The 23713-nt window shown below is 51.8% G+C and overlaps 7 protein-coding genes across 7 annotated transcripts, besides 6 other annotated features; 3 read left to right on the plus strand and 4 right to left on the minus strand.

The window, feature by feature from the left end:
• Positions 1 to 313: 313 nt before the first annotated feature.
• ACLA_049350 (alpha-amylase) lies at positions 314 to 2254 on the minus strand (the record flags this gene model as incomplete). The annotated part of the gene is made up of 9 exons (XM_001271888.1): positions 314 to 595; positions 654 to 894; positions 957 to 1103; positions 1158 to 1320; positions 1374 to 1602; positions 1653 to 1761; positions 1817 to 1932; positions 1998 to 2036; positions 2093 to 2254. The coding sequence occupies 9 exons, from the start codon at positions 2252 to 2254 to the stop codon at positions 314 to 316; spliced, it is 1488 nt and encodes a 495-aa protein (XP_001271889.1).
• An 848-nt stretch (positions 2255 to 3102) lies between these two features.
• On the plus strand, positions 3103 to 5295 carry ACLA_049360 (putative glucoamylase/glucan 1,4-alpha-glucosidase; the record flags this gene model as incomplete). The annotated part of the gene is made up of 5 exons (XM_001271889.1): positions 3103 to 3364; positions 3465 to 3751; positions 3826 to 3922; positions 3982 to 4619; positions 4687 to 5295. 5 exons carry the CDS (start codon positions 3103 to 3105, stop codon positions 5293 to 5295), a joined length of 1893 nt encoding a protein of 630 aa, XP_001271890.1.
• A 234-nt stretch (positions 5296 to 5529) lies between these two features.
• Positions 5530 to 8676, minus strand: ACLA_049370 (glycoside hydrolase family 31 protein; the record flags this gene model as incomplete). The annotated part of the gene is made up of 4 exons (XM_001271890.1): positions 5530 to 7219; positions 7281 to 7451; positions 7510 to 7917; positions 7973 to 8676. The coding sequence occupies 4 exons, from the start codon at positions 8674 to 8676 to the stop codon at positions 5530 to 5532; spliced, it is 2973 nt and encodes a 990-aa protein (XP_001271891.1).
• Positions 8677 to 9972: 1296 nt separating this feature from the next.
• Positions 9973 to 10002: a microsatellite.
• A 481-nt stretch (positions 10003 to 10483) lies between these two features.
• Positions 10484 to 10527: a microsatellite.
• Positions 10528 to 12079: 1552 nt separating this feature from the next.
• Positions 12080 to 12113: a microsatellite.
• Positions 12114 to 12511: 398 nt separating this feature from the next.
• On the plus strand, positions 12512 to 14575 carry ACLA_049380 (putative C6 transcription factor (AmyR); the record flags this gene model as incomplete). The annotated part of the gene is made up of 3 exons (XM_001271891.1): positions 12512 to 13497; positions 13587 to 14037; positions 14099 to 14575. 3 exons carry the CDS (start codon positions 12512 to 12514, stop codon positions 14573 to 14575), a joined length of 1914 nt encoding a protein of 637 aa, XP_001271892.1.
• Positions 14349 to 14391: a microsatellite.
• A 932-nt stretch (positions 14576 to 15507) lies between the features above and the next one.
• On the minus strand, positions 15508 to 16983 carry ACLA_049390 (glycosyltransferase family 31 protein; the record flags this gene model as incomplete). The annotated part of the gene is made up of 1 exon (XM_001271892.1): positions 15508 to 16983. The coding sequence occupies one exon, from the start codon at positions 16981 to 16983 to the stop codon at positions 15508 to 15510; it is 1476 nt and encodes a 491-aa protein (XP_001271893.1).
• A 633-nt stretch (positions 16984 to 17616) lies between these two features.
• Positions 17617 to 17640: a microsatellite.
• Positions 17641 to 18683: 1043 nt separating this feature from the next.
• Positions 18684 to 18706: a microsatellite.
• Positions 18707 to 19429: 723 nt separating this feature from the next.
• On the plus strand, positions 19430 to 21580 carry ACLA_049400 (signal recognition particle subunit SRP72; the record flags this gene model as incomplete). Its single annotated transcript, XM_001271893.1, has 4 exons — positions 19430 to 19750; positions 19842 to 20115; positions 20171 to 20315; positions 20374 to 21580. The coding sequence occupies 4 exons, from the start codon at positions 19430 to 19432 to the stop codon at positions 21578 to 21580; spliced, it is 1947 nt and encodes a 648-aa protein (XP_001271894.1).
• Positions 21581 to 21906: 326 nt separating this feature from the next.
• On the minus strand, positions 21907 to 23034 carry ACLA_049410 (Gfo/Idh/MocA family oxidoreductase; the record flags this gene model as incomplete). The annotated part of the gene is made up of 1 exon (XM_001271894.1): positions 21907 to 23034. One exon carries the CDS (start codon positions 23032 to 23034, stop codon positions 21907 to 21909), a length of 1128 nt encoding a protein of 375 aa, XP_001271895.1.
• Positions 23035 to 23713: the final 679 nt, after the last annotated feature.

The following is a 23713-nucleotide window of genomic DNA, read 5'->3' on the forward strand; positions in this document are numbered from 1 at the left end:
ATTTGAGTACTTCCTCGGACTTGCGAGTTTAAAGATGATCGATCAAAGGGAGTTCTGGGAAATTCGGAAATCAAAGGAAAGGGGAAAGGACAAGACTTGAGATGATAATTGTCTATTGGAATATACTCTATCACACATACATATATATATGTATAAGAACAAAAAGCTCCACAAGTATGTACGTACAACAAGCGAAGTTGACAAAACTCTTCATACAGTAGTCAACTCAAAATGATATCCACAACGAAACAAAACATCTCCGCCCGAGACCTCATTAAAGAACAATTCATCCTCGAGGCCAACTTCGTTTGGCTCAAGCACAGATCTTGCTTCCCTCGAGACCGGCGGTCGGGTAGAACACCCGGGGCTCGCCACTCTCCATGGGCACGGGGATGTTTCCGTTCGAGTCCACGGTCACCTTGGTGCAGGTGTAGATCTCGGTCAGCTTATCGCCGGACTTGTAACCGGATCCGCCCAGAGAGAGCGTGTACTTTTTGCCAGAGGCTCCGAGGTTGGAGAGCACGGTGATGACCTGGGATCCATCGGTGCCCTTGCGCAGGGCGATGGTGGAGGTGTCCTTGTAGATGGCGTTTTGCTGCATGGCACGGGTTAGCCTGTGGCGATGGGATTTGACAGGAAGATGATCAACGTACCTTGTAAGTCACATAGGCCTTGTCCTTGCTGACGGCATGGTTGCGGATGGCATTGGAGGCGGCGATGAGCTTGTACAGGTCGCTGGTGGTCGAGTAGCCGGAGAGCCAGACTGCCTCGCGGTTTGCGGGATCTTCGCCACCCTTGTAGTGCTGCTCCTGGCCGGCGTAGATGATGGGAATACCGTCTGCGAAGATCGTGAATGCCGCGACGTTCTTAGCAAGAGATACATCGTCGGTGTATCTGCGAATCAAACCATTAGCGTTTGCTGTCGGAAACGAAGGCGGGGTCTGGGGAGAACTCACGATGCAAATCTGGGATTGTCGTGGTTCTCGATGAAGGTGCCCAGCAAGGTTGTATCGGCGCATGCGGTTTTGACGGTGCCAATCATGTTGTAAAGATCGTCCATGCTGCCACTGGTGGACTGGAAAGCCTTCAGAAGTGGATAGTAGCTGCTTTGGTCAGGAATGCTATGTTATCACTAGACGTTTGCTTTCGGGACTCACATGGGATAGTTGAGGACTCCGTCCATAACTTCCTGGTAGGCGCAAGTGTAAGACGGATCTCCATCAAACACTTCTCCGATGCAGTAGACGCCCGCTGCGTGGTTGTAGCCTGGCCAGAAATCCTTCTGGACGTGCTTCACAGTATCGATGCGAAGGCCGTCAACTGTGTCGGGTCAGCCAGCATCCTTAGGGGCTATCAAGCGAGCAAAGTCATACTGGAGTAGTTAGACACCAAAGAGCCCACCCAGTCGTACCAGATCTTCTTGACTTCATCCTTTGTGGTGTCAAGATCCGGCAAAGACACAGTATTGTCTCCAAGCCAGCAGTCTTCCACCTGCTTCTGGTTCTTGTAGTCGGTGACCGGGCAGTACGAGTGGAAATACTCCTGCGAGTTGAAAGGGTTGAAGACGCTATAGTTTACCGAGTTGCCTGCACCGGCGTAACCCTACGTCTCGTTAGTAAAGGGTCGGTCACGAAGCTAAACAAACCACTCACCATGTGATTGGCGACAACGTCAACCATAAGATACATGCCGCGCTTGTGAAGAGCGTCCGATAGGGCTTTCAGGTCCTTTTCAGTTCCATGATTGGAATTGACCGCGAAACTATTCACATTGGGTCAGAAAACACCACAGCGCTGAGGAGCAGGAGAAGCCTTACATGTCTTGCTGCCAATATCCATGGTAGGCTGAGCCATACGCCGTATGCTCTTGCAATTGTTCCGTGACAGGTGTGATCCAGATAGCCGTGAAGCCCATTCCTTGGATATAGTCAAGCTACATTGACAAGCACACGGGTCAGTCGCTATAACAAACAGCTATTCGTGGAGAGCCCTTCTCACCTGATCGATGATACCCTGCCAGGTGCCACCACAATACCCCTGTTTCACGTGTTAATGGACCATGCTATCTGGAGGACAGACTTCGAGAGACTAACCCGGTCTTTGGTATCACACGGAGCGGTCGTGGAACCGTCACTGCGCGCAAATCGATCCGTGAGGAGGAAGTAGACAGACTGAGACCGCCATTCCGCTGGAGTGGCTGCGAGAGCCGTTCCAGCGAGGTAGGCAAGACCTAACGAGGACCAAATCCGAGGCATTATGCGCGTGTATTAAGCGACTCTGAGATGTTGTTCCTTATCACGGGTTTGAATGAGCGGAATAGCGGGCGCCTGGACAGGCTTTTATATGTCTTTCCCCTCGCTCGCTCGTGAAGAAAGTCGCAATTGAAGAGTTGGCGGGCAGTATGGATCAAAGCACACTACGTATCCACACCCATTTTGGAACCTCGAGAAGCAAGAATTCCAGAATGATTGCCCTCAGAAACGGACTCGAGTGCCATTAGGGAGTGAAGGAAATCCCCTGCGAATTCCCGCCCCTGGTCGTCCGGTACGAGGATCTGCGGTCGGTATTCACTTCGAGGAGAATTTCAGCTCCCTTGCCGGCCAGCTAGAGGAAGATCGACATCTCTCGTCGAAAGTTGATTCGGCATCGTGCATGGAAAAAGAGACCGATCGTATGAGGCACCGATAGGCGGAACCTAGTCATATCAGGGGGGGATTCCATGTGTTCAATGCGGGGAAGAATTCGGACTTCATAGAGAAATGTGAAGGATTATTTTTGTAGCAATAATGATGCATTGTGAGAGGTCAGAAGCAACAAGTGATGGTGCTGGTGATGGACGCGTGAGCTGGTTGGTCTCTTGATGCTTTCACGCGTCAAGTCAGTCAGTCACAGACTCGCAGCTCTTCCAGCTGAGATCCTCGTTTGTTTCCTTTCATTTCCCCTTCTCTCTTCCCTCCCCCATCTTACTCCTCCAAATTCCAACCAACATAGCCATCCATTAAGAGCACAGAATCAGTGAAACATGTGAAAACTGTGCTAATGACTCAATTATAGCCTGGTTTGATGATTTGGACGATGAAACTCCGTCCCCGAGAAAGACACGATGAGAATGAAGCAGTTCCTGACGATCAGTTCCGGTCTCCTGACCGTTGTCTGCGGCCATCTGAACGACAACCCCGCTCAGATCGTAATTGCTGGAGGTGCAATAATACCTGAAACAACGGATCCTATCGAGTCATGGCTGAATATGGAGATTCCGTACGCTTTTGATGGCGTGTTGAACAACATTGGTCCGGATGGTGCCAAGGCGACCGGCGCCGGCTCAGGCATTGTCATCGCCAGCCCTAGTCATAGTAATCCCGATTGTAAGTGGCTTTGTCTCGTCGATCGTCAATTTAGATGTTTAGTCTACTTCCCCTATGATGGTTGTGGCTGTCGGAGAATTCGGAGTTGAGTCGTTGATAGATTACTACACCTGGACTCGAGATGCTGCCCTTACCATCAAATACTTGGTTGAGTCTCTCGCCTCTGACGACGATCCCGGGCTTCGGAGAATCATCGAGCGATACATAACGTCGCAGGCGCATTTACAAACCATTTCAAATCCCTCTGGGAGTCTTTCAAGTGGGGGTCTGGGGGAACCCAAATTGAGGGCCGACGGATCTGCATTCCATGGTCCTTGGGGTCGTCCTCAAAGAGATGGACCCGCGTTGAGAGCAACAGCGTTGATTGCCTATGCCAATTTGCTGATTGTACGTTCATCTGCCGTCCATGGTAGTATCGCCTTCTAAAAAGGCAATGCTCGGTGTTTAATAGCTTGGCATAGGATCACGGGAAGTCTTCAACAGCATACTCGACCGTATGGCCAATCATTCAAAACGATCTCTCTTATGTTACGGAGTTTTGGAACGCAACAACCTTCGGTGAAGCCCTCGCCCTATACTTGGAAATGTCGAACCTGCTTTACTAACAACGTGAGTAGACCTTTGGGAGGAGGTTCGTGGCTCTTCTTTCTTCACTACTGCGGTGCAGTATCAGGCGCTTGTTCAGGGTGCGTCTCTCGCCCAGAAACTGGGAGATTCGTGCCCACACTGTCAAACCCAGGCGCCTCAGATCCTTTGCTTCCTTCAAACCTTCTGGACTGGGTCATCTATCTTGGCCAATTTTGGCAGTGATCGCTCAGGGAAAGACGCCAATTCCCTGCTAGGCACCATCCACACATTTGACCCCAATGCAGGCTGCGACGAGCACACCTTCCAGCCATGCTCTAGTCGCGCACTGGCAAACCATAAGGTGGTCGTTGACTCCTTTCGCTCGCTATATCCAATCAACTCGGACATCTCGCCGGGCCAGGCTGTGGCCATAGGTCGGTATCCGGAGGATGTCTACCAAGGCGGACATCCGTGGTATCTATGCACGTTGGCTGCGGCAGAACAGCTCTATGATGCACTCTACCAGTGGGAGCTGATGGGGAACCTCTCCATCAGCGACATGAGTCTTGTGTTTTTCCGCGACCTGTACCCATCCACGGCGACAGGAACGTACTCCAGAGGCACAGACACATTCGCAGCCGTAACTGCCGCTGTCAAGGTCTATGCAGACGGGTTCCTACGCATCATAGTAAGCCTCAACCCAACCCCCTTTCCAACCAATGCAAGCGCTCACTAAAAACCTATCTACTCCGTAGCAAAAATACACCCCATCTACCGGCGCCCTCGCAGAGCAATTCTCTCGCTCCGACGGCTCGCCTCTCTCCGCACTCGATCTCACATGGTCCTATGCCGCCCTTCTCACAGCCCATAGAGCCAGAGAGCGAGCTCTAGTGTTAAATCCTACTACCACCTCACCACCTCGCTCCCCTTCCTCTACAATCCCTCCCCCGCTGCCCCGAACTTGCACCCCATCCTCCGCAAAAGGACCATACGTCCCCGTTACGAACGTCACATGGCCCCGTCCCACGTGCCTGACCCCCCCGCGCACCGTCGCTGTCCGATTCAATGTCCTCGCATCCACGGTATTCGGCGAGGATATCCTTCTCGTCGGCTCGATTCCCGAGCTGGGCGAGTGGGATGTCCGGAACCAAGGGCTAAAGCTGAATGCGAATGCGTATTCGGGCGTAACGCCGCTGTGGTATCGGACTGTGATGCTGCAGTCTGGTGTAGATTTTGAGTTTAAATTTGTCCGTGTGAATAGGGATGGAGAGGTGAGATGGGAGGAGGGGTTGAATAGGGAGAGTGTGGTTCCGAGAGAATGTGGTGTGGTTAATGCAACGATTAATGCAGTTTGGAGGTCATGAGGATATTTAGTAATGATGTGATCTATGAGGTTGGTTTCGGGCATTCCATTTGTGATTTTTTGTTTCCGGTTATATACATTGCCATTTTCGCATTATATTTGTTCATTATCTCGTCAAAAAGGCAAATTGGAGAACAAAACTTTGTTGACAAACTCGCTTATATATATAATGCAACGGGGTTGGCTACAAGCCACACGACCTGAATAGATACCAACCACCACAAATAATTTCAATTTACCACTTCAGAATCCAATCCTCAGCCCAAGCCCCGCGGGGCGTCAGCTTCTGCAGTCCGCTCACGGTCAAAACCTGGGAGGTCGCATTATACTCCACCGACTCGGGGGGGACCCTGCGGCGGTTGAAGGTGACGCGGGCAGGCTCCTTGGCGACACCGAGAACAGTCACGCTATCCAGACTATTCTTCTCGCGCCAATCACCCTTGGCCGAGACCTTGATGCTCGAGTGGGTAGCCGCGAACTCCACGTTGAGGGTCGAAGACGGGTTGACGCTGCTCCCGTCGTCGAGGTACAGCTGGCCGGAGGCGGTCTGGTTACCGTCCAGAGCGGCAAGCAGCGACCAGGGGGTCTTGCGGGCGTCGCGGGTGGTAAGAGCGGGCTCCTGCATGGGCAGGATGCTGCCGCCGCGGACATAGACGGGGATGTGGCCCAGCGGGGCCGGGATGGTGGTGTTGACGCCGGGCTTGGCGTCGACAGCGGCCTGGGTGTACCAGTCATACCAGACCTGACCCTTGCCGACGCCGGGGAAGACGCCCTTGACTGTTTTGGCAAGAGGCTCGAGGACGGGCGTGACCAGAATGGATGGTCCGACCATGAACTGGGTGTCGACGGCGGCAAGGGAGGGATCGTTCGGGAACTCCCATGCGAGGGCGCGCATGACGGTGGAACCGGTGGTGTGCGCCTGGTGGAACAGAGTGTAGAAGTATGGCAGGAGGGCATATCGAATGCTCATGGCAGTCTTGGCTGCTTCAGTGACGGAGGCCCACCGGTAGGGCTCCTGCGAAAGAGCCGCGAGAGTGTTGTGGTTTCGGTAGAATGGGAAGAAGGCCGATAGCTGCATCCATCGGTTGCAGAGTTCCTCGTCGGTGTTGCCATTGAAGCCACAAGTATCAACACCAAACATGGGAATGCCAAAGAGAGAGAACGACAGAGCCTGCGAAATGGAGTGGAACATAGAGCCCCATCTAGAGTTGTTATCACCGCCCCAGTGACCGGCCCATTTCCCTGAGCCGGCAAAGGTGGATCGGCCGATGATGAAAGGTCGCTTCTCAGTGAAGACCTCGAGCAATCCCTGATAAGTGGCGTTGAGGATCTGATGACCCCACAGACTGTGCACATCGTACTCCTGAACACCATCCACGTGGGTGGCGTTGGGAGAGATGGCATGGACAGCGAGATCATGGCCAGATTGAACATGGTTGATCACGTAAGGGGGATAGTTGATATCACGGACACCAGGAGTGGGTGTCGTCCGCAAGTACGAGGTCGTGGTCGAGCTGACGTCGGTTTGGGTCGCAGCAGCTGCAGAGGACTGGCTGGCGGAGGCAGCAGAGGCAGAAGCAGCTTCAGTGGAGTTGGTCACATTGAAGGCCTCGGGATAGGTATACTCAATGTTACCCGGCTCGCCAGGAAGTTGAAATGGTGGGTGGGCGGGGTTCAGGTGCAGATTTCCTGTCCCGCAGCTACCAACGCAGAAAGAGGAGACTTCGCTCATGTCAATCCAAATGCCATCATACTGCACTTTCTCGAACCAAGTGACAAGCTCGTTGCTCCACCATTCCGCTGCTTTGGGGTTGTGCCAATCAGGGAAGACTGTGAATCCGGGCCATACAGCTCCGATATAAAGGCTGCCATCAGGGTTCTTGATGAAAACATCATCCTTGGCTCCTCTAGCATAGGTGTCGTACCTGAAGTCACGTCTGTAAGCATCTGTTTGAAAAGCTGGCCAAATAAGACACAATGACTTACGCGTCAGACGCATTGTCAGGGTTAGGGATGTAGATGGCGGAGTCGACGATGGGGACCCAGTGACGCCCTGATTTGTGAAGTCTGTCGAGGAACTCCTCGCCTTCATCGTAGGGGAAATGGACTTGGTCATTATCGAAATCGCGGTAACCACGCATGTAGTCAATGTCGGTCCTGGGAAAATGCGTTAGACACCAAGAGCCCATATTTTCTTACGAAGAATTGAGCTCACCAGATATATTCGAGGGGAATCTCAAACTGTTCAAAGGTGTTTACGACTTCCTCGAGTTCAGACCAGCTGCGGTAACCCCAGCGGCATTGATGGAAACCAAGGGCGCTGTACTGTTGCATCGCAGGCAAGCCAATCGTGGTGAGCTGGTAGCTCTTGGTGACATCTGCCTGAGTGGGACCTGAGTAGAAGGTCAAATCGATGCTTCCACCGATTGTCCGCCATGTAATGTTGCGAGACTGCAGAATAACCTCCTGTCCATGTGCATTTCTCAGGAACACGCCGTGGGAGAAGGACTCATAATCTCCAGACGCATCGGCATCATCGGTGTTCACAAGAGAATATGAGCCGTTGGCATCTTTGGTATAGTATCTCGTGTCGAGGTAGAAAGGATGCTGTCCATAGATGTTGCTATTGGTCCATTGTGAGCCAACGAGATCAAGGATTCATAGATTCTAACACATACTCATCAATCGGGTCTCCGACATCTGCCGCGTAGGTGGTCAGGGTAGCGTTTCTCAGAAGCCGCAGCTGGGCCATCCGCTCCCCCAATCCATAAAGATTATAACCCTCAGGCAAAGCAGACACAAACTCGATGAACTGATTCTGAAAGACCAAGACCGAATCGGCTGTGTCAAACAGGGCATCCCCAGTTGCCTTCCGGATGATCTTGATATTGAACGAGGGGTCATTGGACCACTCGATCTCGAAGTCACTTTGAGAGACGGAGGCGTCGGCAGATGCTTGCGCTTTGGGTACCCGGTCCTCTGGAAGAATGTACCAAGAGGCATTAGAGCTATCCACATGGGTAGGGACAATCTGGATATTCAAGCGATCCTTCGCCAGAACTTCCACCGAGAGACTCAGCGAGTCAACGTCAATCCCATAGGCATTGCACGGCTCGCCCGCAAGCTGCAGGCTGGCGGTGAAACCCCGTGATGTCTGTTGCACATCCGAGGCCTTATAGCCTGGACAAACGGACTGCGCATTCACTGCCAAGGGGTCATCGATATTGGCAATCAACTGAGCCCCATTGTCAATGGACGAAGGCAAAGTATGCTGCGAGTAAGCTGCGGTTGCCGTCGTACTAGGAGCAAACGAGTGAACCGCCGCTCCGTAGGTCGACGGGAGGAGCCAAGCACTGGCAAGAAGGCCTACGAGACTGGCCATGATGGATGCTATTACTACAGACCAAAGAAACAGACGGCTTTGCTGGTGCGAGTTACTGATATTTATACGACTGCGAGAAGCGGAACATGGCCGCTCGAGGATCACTTGCAGTTTGTGTAACGATCCCCACCTACATTGCTCCTGTGCGGTATGCTGCATTTCAGTGCGCTCTGCAGAAACATCGAGAAGAGGAGAGATGCAACGATACGGAGGACATCTGCTTGCTTACTCCGTCAAATGACCGAGTCTTGACTCGCAAAGACCCCATTAACTATGGGGAGCTGATGGGGATCTCTGATAAAATCTGGAGCCCCAGTCAAAAGACGGAACATCCACTCACAGTCGCACTACTCCATCTGGGGATGGAGCATTCCCCTCGAGGCCTCGACCCATTATTGGGTCAAGCCTCTCTTGGTGATGCGGTTGGCTGGTTGCTTAGCCTTGCTCAGTCCTCTCGGCCTCTGTGCGGGGGGTGGGGGGTTCCGTAAAAAGAGGAGTCGTCATTAGTGCTTAGCAGAGTAGAAAGAGGTAAGTAAGTGGGATGAAGGAAAGCGAAACCGGAGGTTTAGTTACACACTTGGACCTTTGGAAGCGAGCTGGCAGCGTCGTGGAAGCTGACAGATGGGGTAATATCAAGTATGGCGGACCGATGGTTATGTTGGAACTTGAAAGGGGGGGGGAACTGGAGCCCGGAGAATCCATTCTTCCCGAGTCAGGTGGGTGGTCCGTGTGGTGGTGGTTGTATCGCATTGTTCAGTAAGATACAGGATTGATACGACACAGAATTACAGGAAGCTGACGGGAAGTCGGGCACCGTACCGCGATTATTACATGTCGGACCGAACAATGGCACCGCACGACAAATTCCATAACGGCTGGGCCGCTTGGAGCCCACTTTGTCGCATGAATTCGTCGACAGTCCAAACTCAAACCCTGAGAGATCCAAGAATCAGGATGATCAAATCGGCAGCCTTTGCCACGGGTGGAGTACCCAGTGATATCTAATAATCTAAGACTCTTAAGTCACGTTTCATTGGGGATGAATGAGCCGATGAGCCACCCTGAACCAGGAGCCTACGGAGTAGTACTAGGAGAGGAGGTAACTACTCGGTACTGGTTCAAGCAATCCCACTGCAAGTGAGTTCGAGGACCAACGACGGAGTATGGAACCGAATGCTCACTAATCGCTTTCCGGCCGGGTTCTACACCTTCGGTTGGAGAGGGCAAAGCTTGAGGCAATTTGGTGTGTTAAGCATTAACTGCTTCTGTGAAGGCCTAAGGTGGTAGGGTAGTCACTAGTTACTAGGTAGTTACTAGGTAGTTACTACTAGGTACTCCGTAGTTACTACTCCTGCTTGAGGCTACTACTCTGGAACTGCGAGAGGTTCTCCTAGTACTCTGAGTAGTGGGACTGTGGGAGCTCTTGTCTCCTGAATATCCACTGCTGATCATCTGATCCGAAACCCGTGATTGGGTCATGTGTCCGACTATCCCCCGACGAAACACCCATTCTGGCTTAGGCTTCGTATCTTCATTTGACAAATCCTGCATTTGCTTGAGTACTACGGAGTAGTACTATGGAGTATGGATTCTAGCTACCTACAGGCTACAAGGCCTAACGAGGACTACGACTCCTAGATGGTTATTAGATTGCCAACCACCACGATCTAATCTAGGTGTTGAGCTGGCATCATCGACTCACGGAGAACAACCCTCTTTGCATGCTTCGGTGAGAATATAAGCCCTTCTCCGATCGTACGACGTAATGATCAAAGTTAATGCTGCCACTGTTGACTTTGCTTCTACACCTGTTCCTGTCCCTGTTTCTGTTCCTGTTCCTGTTCCTGTTCCTCCTCACGCTATCACTTTTACTGCTGATGACAATCATAATAATAATGATGATGACAATCTCACACTTCTCTCATCTGCCATGCAAGGCGATTCATATCATGAAACTTGGCCGAGTGTTGAGACCCCGAATGAACCTGTCCTCACTTCTGAAGCAGCCGACTGATTGACTGATCGCCTCAGGATCCTGAGGATCAGCCCGTATCCCGGCACAGTTGAACCACGGAGGATCCATAGCTCTGTAGGCCATGACTACTACTGAGGACTACTGGCTTAGTGCTACTACTAGGTTAAGACACTCAAGGTATGAGAGGGGAAAGCATCTGTATCGCTAGTTGTCGATTGTCATCCTCTCATCTGCTCGGCTTCCCGAGCTCTCCTCCAAGACGCGTTTCATCTCGGCACAGTGGCACAACCTCTCATGCAATTTGCAAATGGCCACCTCGCTTGGAGCTACGCTACTGTTTTTAGGTGCAATGGTTAGCAGCGGGGCTAGCGTATGTGCTACTACAACTATTCCCTGTCGCCCTCTGATATTAACTGGAAGCCAATGACTCTATGGCCACTGGCCACTAGCCACGGAGTCATCCTGATTCCTGCCTGGGCCATTGACGCAGCTAATCAACTATTAATGGACAACGATTAGTTCAGGGGACAGCTAACCCAGCTTCGCCATCATACTACTGCTACCGACATGGATCTAATAATCTAATGCCTGTTGCCTACCACTTAGACAAGGTTTGCTTTTGAAAACCACGCATGCACGACACCATGTCTGGCAGTCCGGCAGCCAGAATGATATGCGGCTTTCATTTACCATAGGTGCCTGGGTTCGACCCTGGACTCACGGCACTCGCCTTTTTAACTCCTGCATATGCCGGTGGCATCCGGGGGAAATCGAAATGATGTCAATTTCAAAGTGAGACCTGTGGAGCTTGGAGATTGGGGAAGGGTCTTTGAATCGTGTTAGTAGTTTTCAGCCTTTTGCGTTCTCTTTCCGAGCCAGGAAAAAAGCGTTATTCTCGCTTCATGATCCATCCGGCTTAGATGGCGTCTCGACTTGTGTGAGGAGAGGAGGTGAAGTGGTGAAGTTGACTTTCAAAAGGCTTTCCGATTCGCGAATGATACACAAAGTCTAAGCTTACCTCTTACTCTTTTCTGACTCTCCTCCGAAGCCTTCGAAGCAATAATCCTGTTCCGTGAACGTTCTAGTGAATATTTAATATTGTTTACGGAGTAGTTTGGTGAGTTTGTTAGTGCTGGGCTGGACAACGCGGGGTCAGGACTATCAGTAAGATTCCCGTACCGGCGGTGTAAGATAGCTTACACACCTTACCACATTGGGCATTCAGGGTCTGACACACCCCGTAATCACCATAATAATTCAATACCACCTGACAATACAATCAATACGCTGATTACAGCCCTGTCGGTCCGTATTCTCCAACCCTCCTTCGGCTTGGTATCCCTTCAGGTACCTGTCGAGGACTCTGCAACTAGGGTCAGTCTCCAGGCACAACAGGATGTAGTCAATTCATCTAGTCAAGAAGAAAAAAATAAAAATAAAAATAATAATAATAATCATAATAGTCATCACCAGCAATCTATTTACTGCTTCATTTTTTCTCTATCCTCGCAGCTCCCCGCTTCAATTTCCCCAGGTTTTCTGCTCTTTTTTATACTTTTGCTTGCCCCGGCTTGGTCTGACGAGTTCAGTACTTCAATCCCCTAGTCTTGCTCCCTCTTCATATCGTGCTGGTCATGGTGAATCTTTGATCAACATTTCCCATCGTTTGTCCACACGCACACACACAAACAAAACTCACACATTGCCTCACACAGATTGGGCGTACAATGATCTCAAGACAGTGAGAAGTGACAATAATAACATCATCAACTCTTGACCTTCTTTTATCTGTCCTTCTTCATTCTTCGTCTTCTTTTCACTCTTTCATCTGTCCGATCCTGCGTTGCGCTCCTCGTTACAATGAATTCGCCTAGTGATACCCCAACCAAGCCAGAACGCAAATCGTTCAAGCAGGCCTGCGATAACTGCAGGCGTCGAAAGATCAAGTGCTCGAGAGAGCTTCCATGCGATAAATGCTCGCGTCTCCTCCTGTCCTGCTCCTACAGCGATGTGCTGCGCCGCAAGGGCCCCAAATTTCGCACTCTCTATCCTCTGGCTCCCATTCATCCACTCATCTCCAGGCCTCGAGATGCGCTACACTACGACCCAAGGCAACATCCTCTGGATAAGGAGATGCTTCAGGACAATGGAGTCTACCAGATGGGTGCCTCTCCCACCTCTCCGCCGTTCTCGGTGATCGATGCCCAGTTCCAGCCACAGGACTTCATGGAACCGTTTGCACGGCTGCCTCCTCCAGAGCTGGTCTCTTCTCCTGAGTCGACCAATTCTCTCTCGGATTCGGGAACTGGTCATTTCTATCCGTTTGCAAGACGTCTCTCTTCGCCGGTGCTTCTTGCGCATGTGAACGTCTACTTCAAGTATCTGTTTCCCATCATGCCAGTGGTGCGCAAAGATGAACTGCAGGCGGATTGCCACCAGCCAGAAAGACTGACTCCCCAGCGATATGCCTTGCTAGCAGCCTTGTGTGCTGCGACCCATATCCAGTTGAAGCTGGATGGAGCCATGGCAGTGTCCGACCCATCTGCCTTTGGCACGGACGGACAGTGCACAATGTCAGGGGAAGAGCTGCTGGCCGAGGCGGTACGGGCGAGAAAGGAGTCTGATCCCACGGACGATGTCAATATCGACAGTCTTCTGACATCCTTCTTCGTGTTTACTGCCTATAGCAATCAAGACAAGCAGGAGCAAGCCTGGTTTTACCTGAGCCAAGCCACGTCGATGATTTTCACACTTGGTCTGCATCGGGAGGCGACCTACGCAGAATTCAGTCCTGAGGAAGCAGAAGAGAAACGCAAGGTTTTTTGGCTACTTTTTGTCTCTGAAAGGTGAGTGTCTTTAAAGACCGATCGATCCCAAATCACGCACTGAAGAATGATTTTGAGGAATCTGTGCTAACATTCTTGTGATGATTCAGGGGCTACGCACTGCAACAAGCAAAACCGGTCTTGCTTCGCAATTCCATCCACAAACCACAGGTCCTCTCCTCTGAAGACCCTATTCTCGCCTATGGCTTCGTCAACCTCATCAATGTCTTTGAGAAGTTGACCCCCAACCTCTACGACTGGGTCTCGACCGGTGGTGGCGACGCGTTTTTTGAGATGCCCCCAACTTCGGCCATCCAGTCCAGCCTTTGCAAGCCCATGTCGCTAGACGGAGTCGTCGAGATCCAACGGGTCGACATCCTGGTCACCCAGCAGTGGCTGCAGGTGATGATGTGGAAACTCTCCATGACGCACGCCACGCAGCCAGGATCTCGCGACGATGCTGTGCTTCCATTCCACCTCCCGATCCTTGTCGGCAAATCCGTGATGAATGCCATCAGCGCAGCCTCCCAGGGTTCTGTCGACGCCCACGGCATCGGAATGGTAAGTCTCCCTCATCCCTCCATCACCAGACTCAATCTCGCTAACACGCCTTGCCCTTCAGGAACAAAAACTCTTCGACGTGGGCATGGCCGTCGCAGACGTCACCCGCTCCCTCGGCTCCAAGGCCGCGCAACACCTCGCCGACCCGCGCGAGCTCCTCTGGGCCATCCTCAGCACCCTCTCCCGCATCCGCGGCGCCCCCTCCTACCTCTTCCCCACCCTCCTGGAGCGCTCCAAATCCATCCTCGGCCTCGACTGCTCCGTCAACACAAGCAACTTCCTCCCCCTTATGGCCGCGAGCGCAGCAAACCCCGGCGCCGCTGCCGCTGCCGCTGCCGCCGCGCCCCCGCCTCCCTTCCGCAACCAACATGCCAGATGGGACCTCCTCGCCCCGGCCGACGAGCAGCAGAAACCAGACGAGGCGGCAGAGCGCTCTGTCGCGCAGCAGCAAATGCCCGATATGACCTTTCACGATACCCATTCCCATACCCATGCCCATCTCCTGCGGCGCGCAACGGTCATCGATTACGAACATTGAACGTTAAAGATAACCACCTTTTTTTTTCTTTTAAATTCCCTTCCCGTTTATCATAGAGGACAGTCTGTTTTGTTTTTTTCTTTCCTTTCCTTTTCTTCTCTCTCTTCTTTCTGTCCATGATGTAGATAATATCTCTGGCGTTTTTCCCGGTTGTGTCTCAGTTCAATACCATTTTGCAATTCTCATGGCCATGATTGGTTTATTTTATTATTATTTTTTTTTCTTTATTCATGTGGATACCTATTTTATCTTTTTTTTTTTGTCATCATGAGCTTATGTACATACATAACTTTCTTAGGGCTTGTTTGGCTTGGTGATCGGTATGATATAGATGTACAGAGAGGTATTGAGTCATGATTGCTTTTTCTCTTTTCTGTTTCCCAGTTAGGTTTAGGTTGGTGGTCATGACCCTTAAGAACAAATACAATGCAAATACGCAGTTGTCTATCAATTACTTTGGCTCGTTGGATGCATGCTAGACTATCCTTGAGACTCATAAACAAGGAACGAATAAGGATGAGGGGGGGCGGAACGTCTCTTTGATCTGTCGTAGCGTTCGAATTGGAATTTGATATCATACACATGCCCGCAGAAACACACAAAAGAAGCAAGACTGAGCATTAAAGCTGGGAATATTGCACCAGACTCAAATCGTCAAGACCAACCAAGCAATCTCTATACTCATGCATTCCCCTGACTGACAGTCTATAAACAGCATGTGTGCGAGCTTTGTCACCCCTGGTAAAATCATACTCCGTAAACTGCATGCTCTTCTTTTGTTGAAAAGAAAGACAAGAAAAAAATTGATTATGTACGGGGACAATCGCCCCGTATGGCGTAAGTCAATAAGTGTAATAGAAGGCTTGCTGCTCCGGAAACCCATGGAATCATTAAATGGGGGGGGCGGAAGGAAGTAATAAGAAGAAAAACATTCAGGCGTTCTTCCAAATCAATTCGAGAATGCGGTCTCCCTTCTCGGAGTCACGATGAACGAACCACTGGCGCACCTGCTCGCCGTTGAACAGCGAGTCTTCCAGTAGGTAACTGATCTTGCCCGTGTCCTTGGGGCGGAGGGGTCCCAGTGTGTGCAGGTACGACTCGTCGACAGCGCCGTGGTCGCCGCCCCAAGAAACCTCCATGGTCCGGTCGTTCAGGTCGTGCTCAGTGCTGTACTTGACAATAGAGAAGCCGTTGGTAAGGAGCCAGCCGTCGGCGAACTGCCACTGCCGGAGGAAGCAACTGTCGCCGCAGAGGTTCGTGATAGTGGTCAGTTGGGCCATGTCGGCCTGGAACCACGACTTCCAGTGGTGGACGGAGAGCGGGGGTTCGCGCCCGGCCTCGAAGAAGCCCGACACGTCGCCGCGCATGTCCAGCTGATGCAAGCGGTAATCAACTGTCAACCGCGTTTCGGTGTACTGGTAGATGCACATGGAGATCCTCCGATCGCCGGTGTGTGGCATTTCCTGGCACGCTTTGATAACTTCAGGGTCGCTCATCTCCGTCACCAGCGGTCGGGACAAGAAGACACCCGCGCCACCGAATCCCATCAGGCCGAAGAGACCGATCTGCGGAAGACTTTCCGAAACGCCTCCAATGTATTGGGGCTTCCGATCATCATACCGAGCCAGCGCATCGACCAGCGCCGTTATGGAGGGGAAAAAGGTATCGTCATCGATTACGCAGGCCCACCGCGTCTGCGACCGCATGTTCTTGGCCAGGTGCGCCACCAGCGAAAAATACCGTGTCTGATATTCTTCCCCAGACTCAGTCACCAACAGATTGATCCCTAGGCTGTCCGCCTTGGCCCGAACTTCCTCAACTCCTTTGGCTGGTTCGATCAGAGCGAAGATGCGCGTTCTAGTATAACCCGCCCAGTGAGCGAAGGCATCCAGCGAGTCGTTCAACCGTCCTAGTGTAGTGGCGACGCCGAAGTCGATATGTGATGCGTCCACATTCGCCGGTCGAGGGGGGACGGGCACAGTGATGGGAGGAGTGATGTAGCAATCATCCTGCGACTGCGAATCTAGAGTTTGACCATGGCTGTTTGAGATGTGTTGCTGCTGTTGCTGCATCAAAGGAATATCGAGGCGCTGCCTCGTTGGCAGGTTCGTCTCCGCGGCTGACGCGGCAATCATCTCGCGTCGCTCATACTGAGCCAGTTTATGAATATCCAGACGGCGCAGGAGATCAAAGTCGGGTTCGCATTTGACATCCGAAGTGATGGTGATGTTGTGGATGACATCGGTGGTTTCCACGGGCAGAGGTCCGACTTGGGGCCATAGATAGAAGGAAAAAGCGCCCACGAGCAGCAAGGCGATTGAGAAGCGCAGCAGCTTCTTCTTCCACAGCCATGATGGAGCCATCACCGGTGTGTGTTTCTCCTCTATTTTTGAAAACATGTTCTTCATCTTGTAAAATTTCCCCGTTGCTTTCCCAACAGACCGATCAGTGTGTCAAAGCCAGCATTAGTATCTCAATCGATATATCGACGACTGAGAGCAAGCTTTTGAATGGTCAAGACTCGTATGTGAAGATCCGAAGATCGTAGTAAATAGGAAGAATGAGAAAGTCAAGGAACCGGGGGAATAAGGCACGGGTGGCGATGCGGCCGGCGAACCACAAGAGGAAGCAATACAGATGAACGGGAAGCGAGAGAATCAGCAGTCGAGAAGTAATTATTAGAGGTAAGTTAAGTGAAAAGCAAGTTGGTGTACGGCAGAGGAGCAGAGAGAGAAGGAGGAAAGGAAAATCATCCGGCTCAACCTAGGTTTTTTCGGGGGAAAGCGCAGGTCGTAAGTACAGGTGCCTGGACCACTGTCATGGATGTTGTACGGTTGTACCTAGTAGTAGTATGGAGTAGAGGGATATTGGGGATATTGGGGTCCTGTACCTACTAACTAACTTGTTCCCTTGGTCTTGTCTAGAAGCAAAGCGAATTGGCGTTCATCTTTAGCAGTTAAAAGTGGACCAGAGTTGACCCGGTGGAGCAGGGACTTTTTCTTTGATCCCTGAAGTCGAGTCAGTCAGTCAACCGGAGCATCAGAACTAGAGAACTAGAGAACTAGATAGATAGCAGGGCCAGGACTCAGTAGATATCTAAGAATAGGAAATAATAGGATAAAAATCTCTGTCTGCATATGCACACAGCACACGTGCATCTTGCATCTCCTCATCATGGAGGCGTCATCTGCGTCTGTCTGTTTTTGATGCTTTCGGGTGCTGGTAAGAAACCGACTGACCTTATCAGATTCTGCTCCCATTTGACATTCAGCTCTTAAAGTCGTGAATCTTAAATCTTATCCAGTCGACGGACTGATCATGTTTCAGACTTAGCTTTCTTGGCTTGAATCTATATATATATAAGTATCTCACGAATCGAACCACTTCATATTTGATCCCTTGGACACTGGAATCAAAAAGAAAAGAAGTCCATGCGATCATCGCCTCTAAAAACAGACATCATGACGCGCCATCCAGCGGATCCCTTGGGAATATCGGATGAAGCTCGTTCGGTTTACGCAACAAAGGCGAGTGGGGGCAAATGACGACGATGCCCGAAGATCACTTGGCTGTTGGCAGTTGGCACTTTTCATCTGTGTTTCGCTGCGGAGATTGGAGTAGAATGTACGCAGTAGATACTCCATCACTATCGGAGCAAGGGAGGGAATTCTGGCTTCATGAGCTGTCATATCCTTTCTTGCTGTACGGCAGACAAGTTGTTATTATTTCATGATCAAAAGTGTAAAGGATTTAGGAAGTACTACGGAGTAGGACAGTCATATTCACGTGACCAGAGCGGACACGAGTCAGCTCTTCCTTCTCCATAGCCAGTAGTCCATTCCAGCACCCCAACAGTTTAACACACGATGCTACCATGTCAAGCTATCGATTGGACATCCGCAGCAGCATCTATCACGCCATCATAAAAGCAATGGACCGAAATTGAACCCAGTATCTTACAGCACTCAGGAACAACGGCTCTATGTCTGCTGCAATAGTCGGCCTCTGCAGACTTGCTGAGCAGCGAAATAGAAACCATGGTGTCCGTTTCAAGCATGGGGACGAAGAAGTGCTTGAAGAAGTGCTCCCAAGCACTGGATTTGACCAGAAAAAAAAAAAAAAAAAAAAAAAGGCTCAATTGGCGTTTGAATGAGACCGGGGCAAATGACCGATAGTCGGCAATGGGTATCACTACGGTTTGATCGATGCACAAAGAATGCTCCAATCTGGGACTTCGGAATCCCAAAAAAAGATTGCTCTTCGATGTCTCCGTACTCCGTAGATCACGCGCTTAGGCTTATTTGCTTTGGAGTGGGAGCTGACAACAACGAGGGTTTTCCGTCAACCCATCACCCCGAGAGCAAACTATTGATGTGATCTCCCCGGAGTCAAGGATACCATTGGGTAGTTAGTCACAAGTCACAATTCAGAAGTCTCTAATTCACCCAACCCATGTTCAACTACACCTAAAGTAGAGCAAGATCACTAAAATCCTGCTCAGATGAGTGTAGAATCCAAATACTTGGAGGCTTGGAGCATAGATAGATACCCGTGTGTTGTGAGGACTCTTGGAAGAGGAATGGTTAGTCATCGCAAGATTGTTACGGAACTCAGGAAGTACCAAGAGCGCAAGTTCCCAATTAGGGAATATCTAGACTTCCGCACACTGTGGCATGTGGAGGATTCAAGGCGAAACCCCGGATTCCGATCTCGCAGTCAACTTTCGAAAACGACGTCCGGTGTTAGATCTGTATTGTGTCCTGCAGCTTCTACCCAGTATATCTGAGCTCCGCGGCACCTTTCGTCGTGCCTGCGTCCCCCGACCGCAGTTCCTGAAACATTTCCCCCGCCGCCATGGCCACGCAGTCATTGACCTCGTTGCTGCAACGGGCCTCCATTGACGATCATGATGAATTACTCCGCTCGGCGAATGCAGAACTGTCGAGATCCAAGTCGGATCTCCACGCCCAACATGTCAAGGTGGTGGCTCTGTTAAAGCTCGATCGCTACGAGGATTGTCTTCGTGTCTTCGAGGAGAACGGAGAAGCTCTGAAGAAGAAGGCTGCTCTGGAATATGCATATGCGCTTTACAAACTAAACCGTTCGGACGAGGCGATCAGTGTCGTCTCTGGTCTTACGAGTGGAAGAGGTGCCAACCATCTTGAGGCCCAAGCTGTATGTGGTTTCCTTTTTTACTTTCCATAATCACCCAAAATCCATGCAATGCAGAGTTGGACGTCGCTAATGCTTCCGACTGGACAAACAGAGCTACCGCGCCGAGAAATTTACCCGCACAGCTCAATTGTATGAGGACTTGGCCAAGGACAAGGCGTCGCTGGGTCATGAGGAGAACGACCTGCGGATCAACTCGTGGGCCGCGGATGCGCAATTGCAGTGGAAGGGTTATCCCGAATACGTACGGCACACGAGGCCGACACGCGATGACCTGGAAGCGTTCGAAACCGTTTACAATGCTGCCTGTCTCAGTATCGCTAAGGGGGATTTCGCCCAGGCTGAAATGCTCCTGAAGCGGGCAAAGGGTGTGTACCAGTCGCGCGACAATTCAAGATGAACACAACCACTAACAATAACCAGAGCTTTGCCGAACCTCGGAAGATCTCACTCCAGAAGATAGAGCTGCTGAGCTGCTCCCGATCTCCGTCCAGCAGCTGTATGTGCTGATTCGCCAAGGCAAGTCGGAGGAGGCCGAGTCGGTCCTCAAGGAAATTTCAGTAAAGGAGTTTGTGAACCCCCTCCGTCAACTTAGATCCTACCAGAGAACTTACTTTCTATTACAGTATCTCCGAGTTTTCGACACGAAAAATCGCCCAACACAACATAACTCTCGTTCGTGACACAGCCGCCAACCCCTATGTTCTCTACAAAGCTCTTCATGAAACACCCGACTCCACCGATAGCGACAAGCTCTTCGACTACCAGAATAATGTCATGATGGGCAATTCTCACGCAGCCGATCTTCTTGTTCAGAAGTACGATGGCATCATCCGATCTGCATCCAAAGTCCTCTCGAAAGCCCCCTATCCCTCCACTGAAGCACGCACGAACCTTATCTCGGTTTACAGCGCCGCCGCCCATGCACAGGGACAAACCGGGCTCAAGGCTTTGAAGTCAACCCTCCCCGTGCTGGAGAGACGACCTAAGGACGTTGGTCTGGTCCTGACCGCTGTCCAACTCTACGTGAGCGCCGGCAACACCACTTCCGCCATCAGCACGCTTGAGAAACTTCTTCAGAATCTTGACGAATCCATCTCCGAGCAAGAGCAGGACGTTCGATTCAACCCCGGACTGCTCACCGTGCTTATCTCCCTGTACAAGCTTGAGGGTCGCAAAGTTCAGATTCGCTCAGAACTGGCCAAAGCCGCAAAGCACTGGCGGAATCGCGCCGAGGCATCTCAGCCACTCCTCCGAGACGCTGGAGCATCGTTGCTTCATTCGTCGGACCCCGCAGATCTCACCCTCTCAGGCGACATCTTCAAGGACCTCTACCAGAAGAACACCAACGACCGATTCGCAGTGGCCGGCTACGTCGCCTCACAGGCCACCCTGGACTACGCCAAGATTGAGTCGCAGCTCAATACCCTCCCTGCTGTTGAGGACTTGATCGCAGACGTGGACATCGCCGCCCTGGAGCAAGCGGGCGTTTCTCCTTCTTCGGCGACAGCTGCAGCCGCTGCAGCCGCCATCGCTGGAGCAAGAAAGCGACCCTCGGGTGGAGACCAAGCTCGTGCCGCGAAGCGCGTGCGAAAGTCTCGTCTCCCCAAGGAATATGACCCCAGCAAGACCCCGGATCCGGAGCGGTGGTTACCTCTCCGTGACCGCTCTACGTATCGACCCAAGGGGCGGAAGGGCAAGCAGCGTGCCGCCGAGAGGACGCAGGGTGGTGTGGTTAATGAGAAGGCAGAGGCTGCCACCGCTACGCCAGTTCAGCAGCAGAAGTCAGGTGGCGGTGCCGGTGCAAAGAAGAAGAAGAAGGGAAAGCGGTAGATGCGCGAGGTTTACGAGAGACGTTCTCCATCAATGGTCTATGCATGGCGAGTGTTGTGGTTTGATCGATCTTGAGACGATTCCCATTCCCCCCCCCCCCCTCTTCTAAGACATATTCAACCTCCTGTATTAGTACACCAGGGGGACAGACCATAATCCAACGGATGATATCATTATAATCAATTGTTGACACAGCGCCTAACCACCAGGAACGTACATAGCACCTGAGAAGAAGATACAGAAATCATATATCCCGCTCAGGCAATGTCTATCGCAAACGTATCACAGAGCCTTGACCAAATGTCCAAGATTAAATCACAACACACTTAACCAAGAGGGGTCCGAATGGTCCCACATTGCCGATCATATTGCTCAAACATCATGCGGAACAACTTGAGATCCTCCAGCCCATCCGCCGCCGTCGTCTTCACCGGCTTCCCCTCCACCACAAAGGCATACAGCGTCTTCAACTCCTCCCGATACCCATCTTCCCAGCTGCTCGCGCTCTCCGTCACCTTCAGCTCCCCGCGCTCATCCCTCTCCTCCACCACAACCCTCATCGTCCAGTCGCGCGCATACGGCAGGTCGTAGTACACACTAACCGTCTTGGTCCGGCCGTAGATGGCCAGGTGCGCATCACACCGCGGCACAGAGTCCGTCCCCGTCTCATACACCAACGTAAACGGGTGCCCGCCGCCCGCCGCGCGGCCCGTGTAGTGGAAAATCGCCGAGTAGAACGGATCGTTCACCGAGATGGAGGAGATGGTGTCCGGGGCGCCCAGCGCGTGGCGCATCAGCCCGAGATCATGGCATCCCAGCGACGCAAGGAACTGGCACAGCGCGACCCGCTCCGCGCTCAGCTCCTGCCCGCTGAAGACTTCCTCGAGCAGGCTCTGGCGGAGCTGCTGTGCGCCGGGGCCGGCGTCGGCGGTCTCCGTCTCGGCTGCTCGGTTGAGTGGCGCTGTGGCGGGGTGCGCGGGGTGCGGGCCGGCGATGTTGCGGCAGCGCGCGTAGTAGATGCGGTCGAGGGCGGCGAGCTCGGTCTTGAGGAGACCCAGGCAGGGGACGTGGCGGCGCGCGCAGGCGACGAAGACCTTGGCGTTGTCCGGGGCGCGCTTCTCGGCCTCCAGGATGCGCCGTGTGCTTCTGATGCTGAGGCTTAGCGGGGTTTCGACCATGACGTGTTTGCCGGCTTCGAGGGCGGCGATGGTGTACGCTTCGTGGTACTCGTTGGGCATGAAGTTGAGGATGAGGGTGACGGAAGGGTCGTTGATGACATCGTCGATGGAGGGGGTGATGCGTGGGGTGTCGGTTGCTGTTGCGTTGCTGAGCGCGCTGTGCAGGACTGTGACTGCGAAGTATTGGTTGAGGGATTGCAGGATTGGGAGGTAAATCGTTCGGACTGCTTCGCTGTCTGCGCCGAGGATTCCCACGCGCAGGAGTGTAGGGATCATTTTGACGGTCCTAGTCCTAGTGAGAAGTCAGTGTCCATGTCGGTTATTGTAGTATGGAAAGGCCTCTGGAGATCGCCTGGAGGTATACTTCAATGGTATCTGATACCGATCAGCTGGGACCGACGCATATAACTGTTGACAAGGGACGACTGGAGATCATTTTCTTGCGAGAAATCAAAACAACAGGCGAAGAGTTTAAAAGTATGTTTCGGCACAAGGGGCTCGAATATCTGCATGGCTTGGATCCAGTGTCATCTGTAGAAATCAAAATAGGAAAGGAGTTTTCCCCCTTTCTTTCGACCTCATCCATGATCGTGGACTTGTGGTCGTCGATACAATAACACAACTCCATGACATCAGAGATTTTTTATCAAGGCCAATAGGATATGATATGCGGTATGAAGTGATGGTCATTGCCTAGATATGATTCATATAGATGCAATCTTGTCCAGTTGAACAATGGTAGATAGTCAGATGCGCATCTTCGTTGATGCATGACGATCTTGCCAAGTATGTTGTTGGTATGTGGTGAGTCGAGGGAGACGGAAGACATGGGCCAGTGGCATCACATTGCTGGTAGTCGCTGGATCTATGGGGAGAAAAATGCAACGATTCAGCCTCATACGATCCATGAATGTGGTTCCTGAAGGTAAACATATGTTCTCCAGTCATCAATTCT

The sequence above is a fragment of the Aspergillus clavatus genome, genomic scaffold (assembly GCF_000002715.2).
Source record: "Aspergillus clavatus NRRL 1 1099423829800 genomic scaffold, whole genome shotgun sequence".
Taxonomy (NCBI): domain Eukaryota; kingdom Fungi; phylum Ascomycota; class Eurotiomycetes; order Eurotiales; family Aspergillaceae; genus Aspergillus; species Aspergillus clavatus.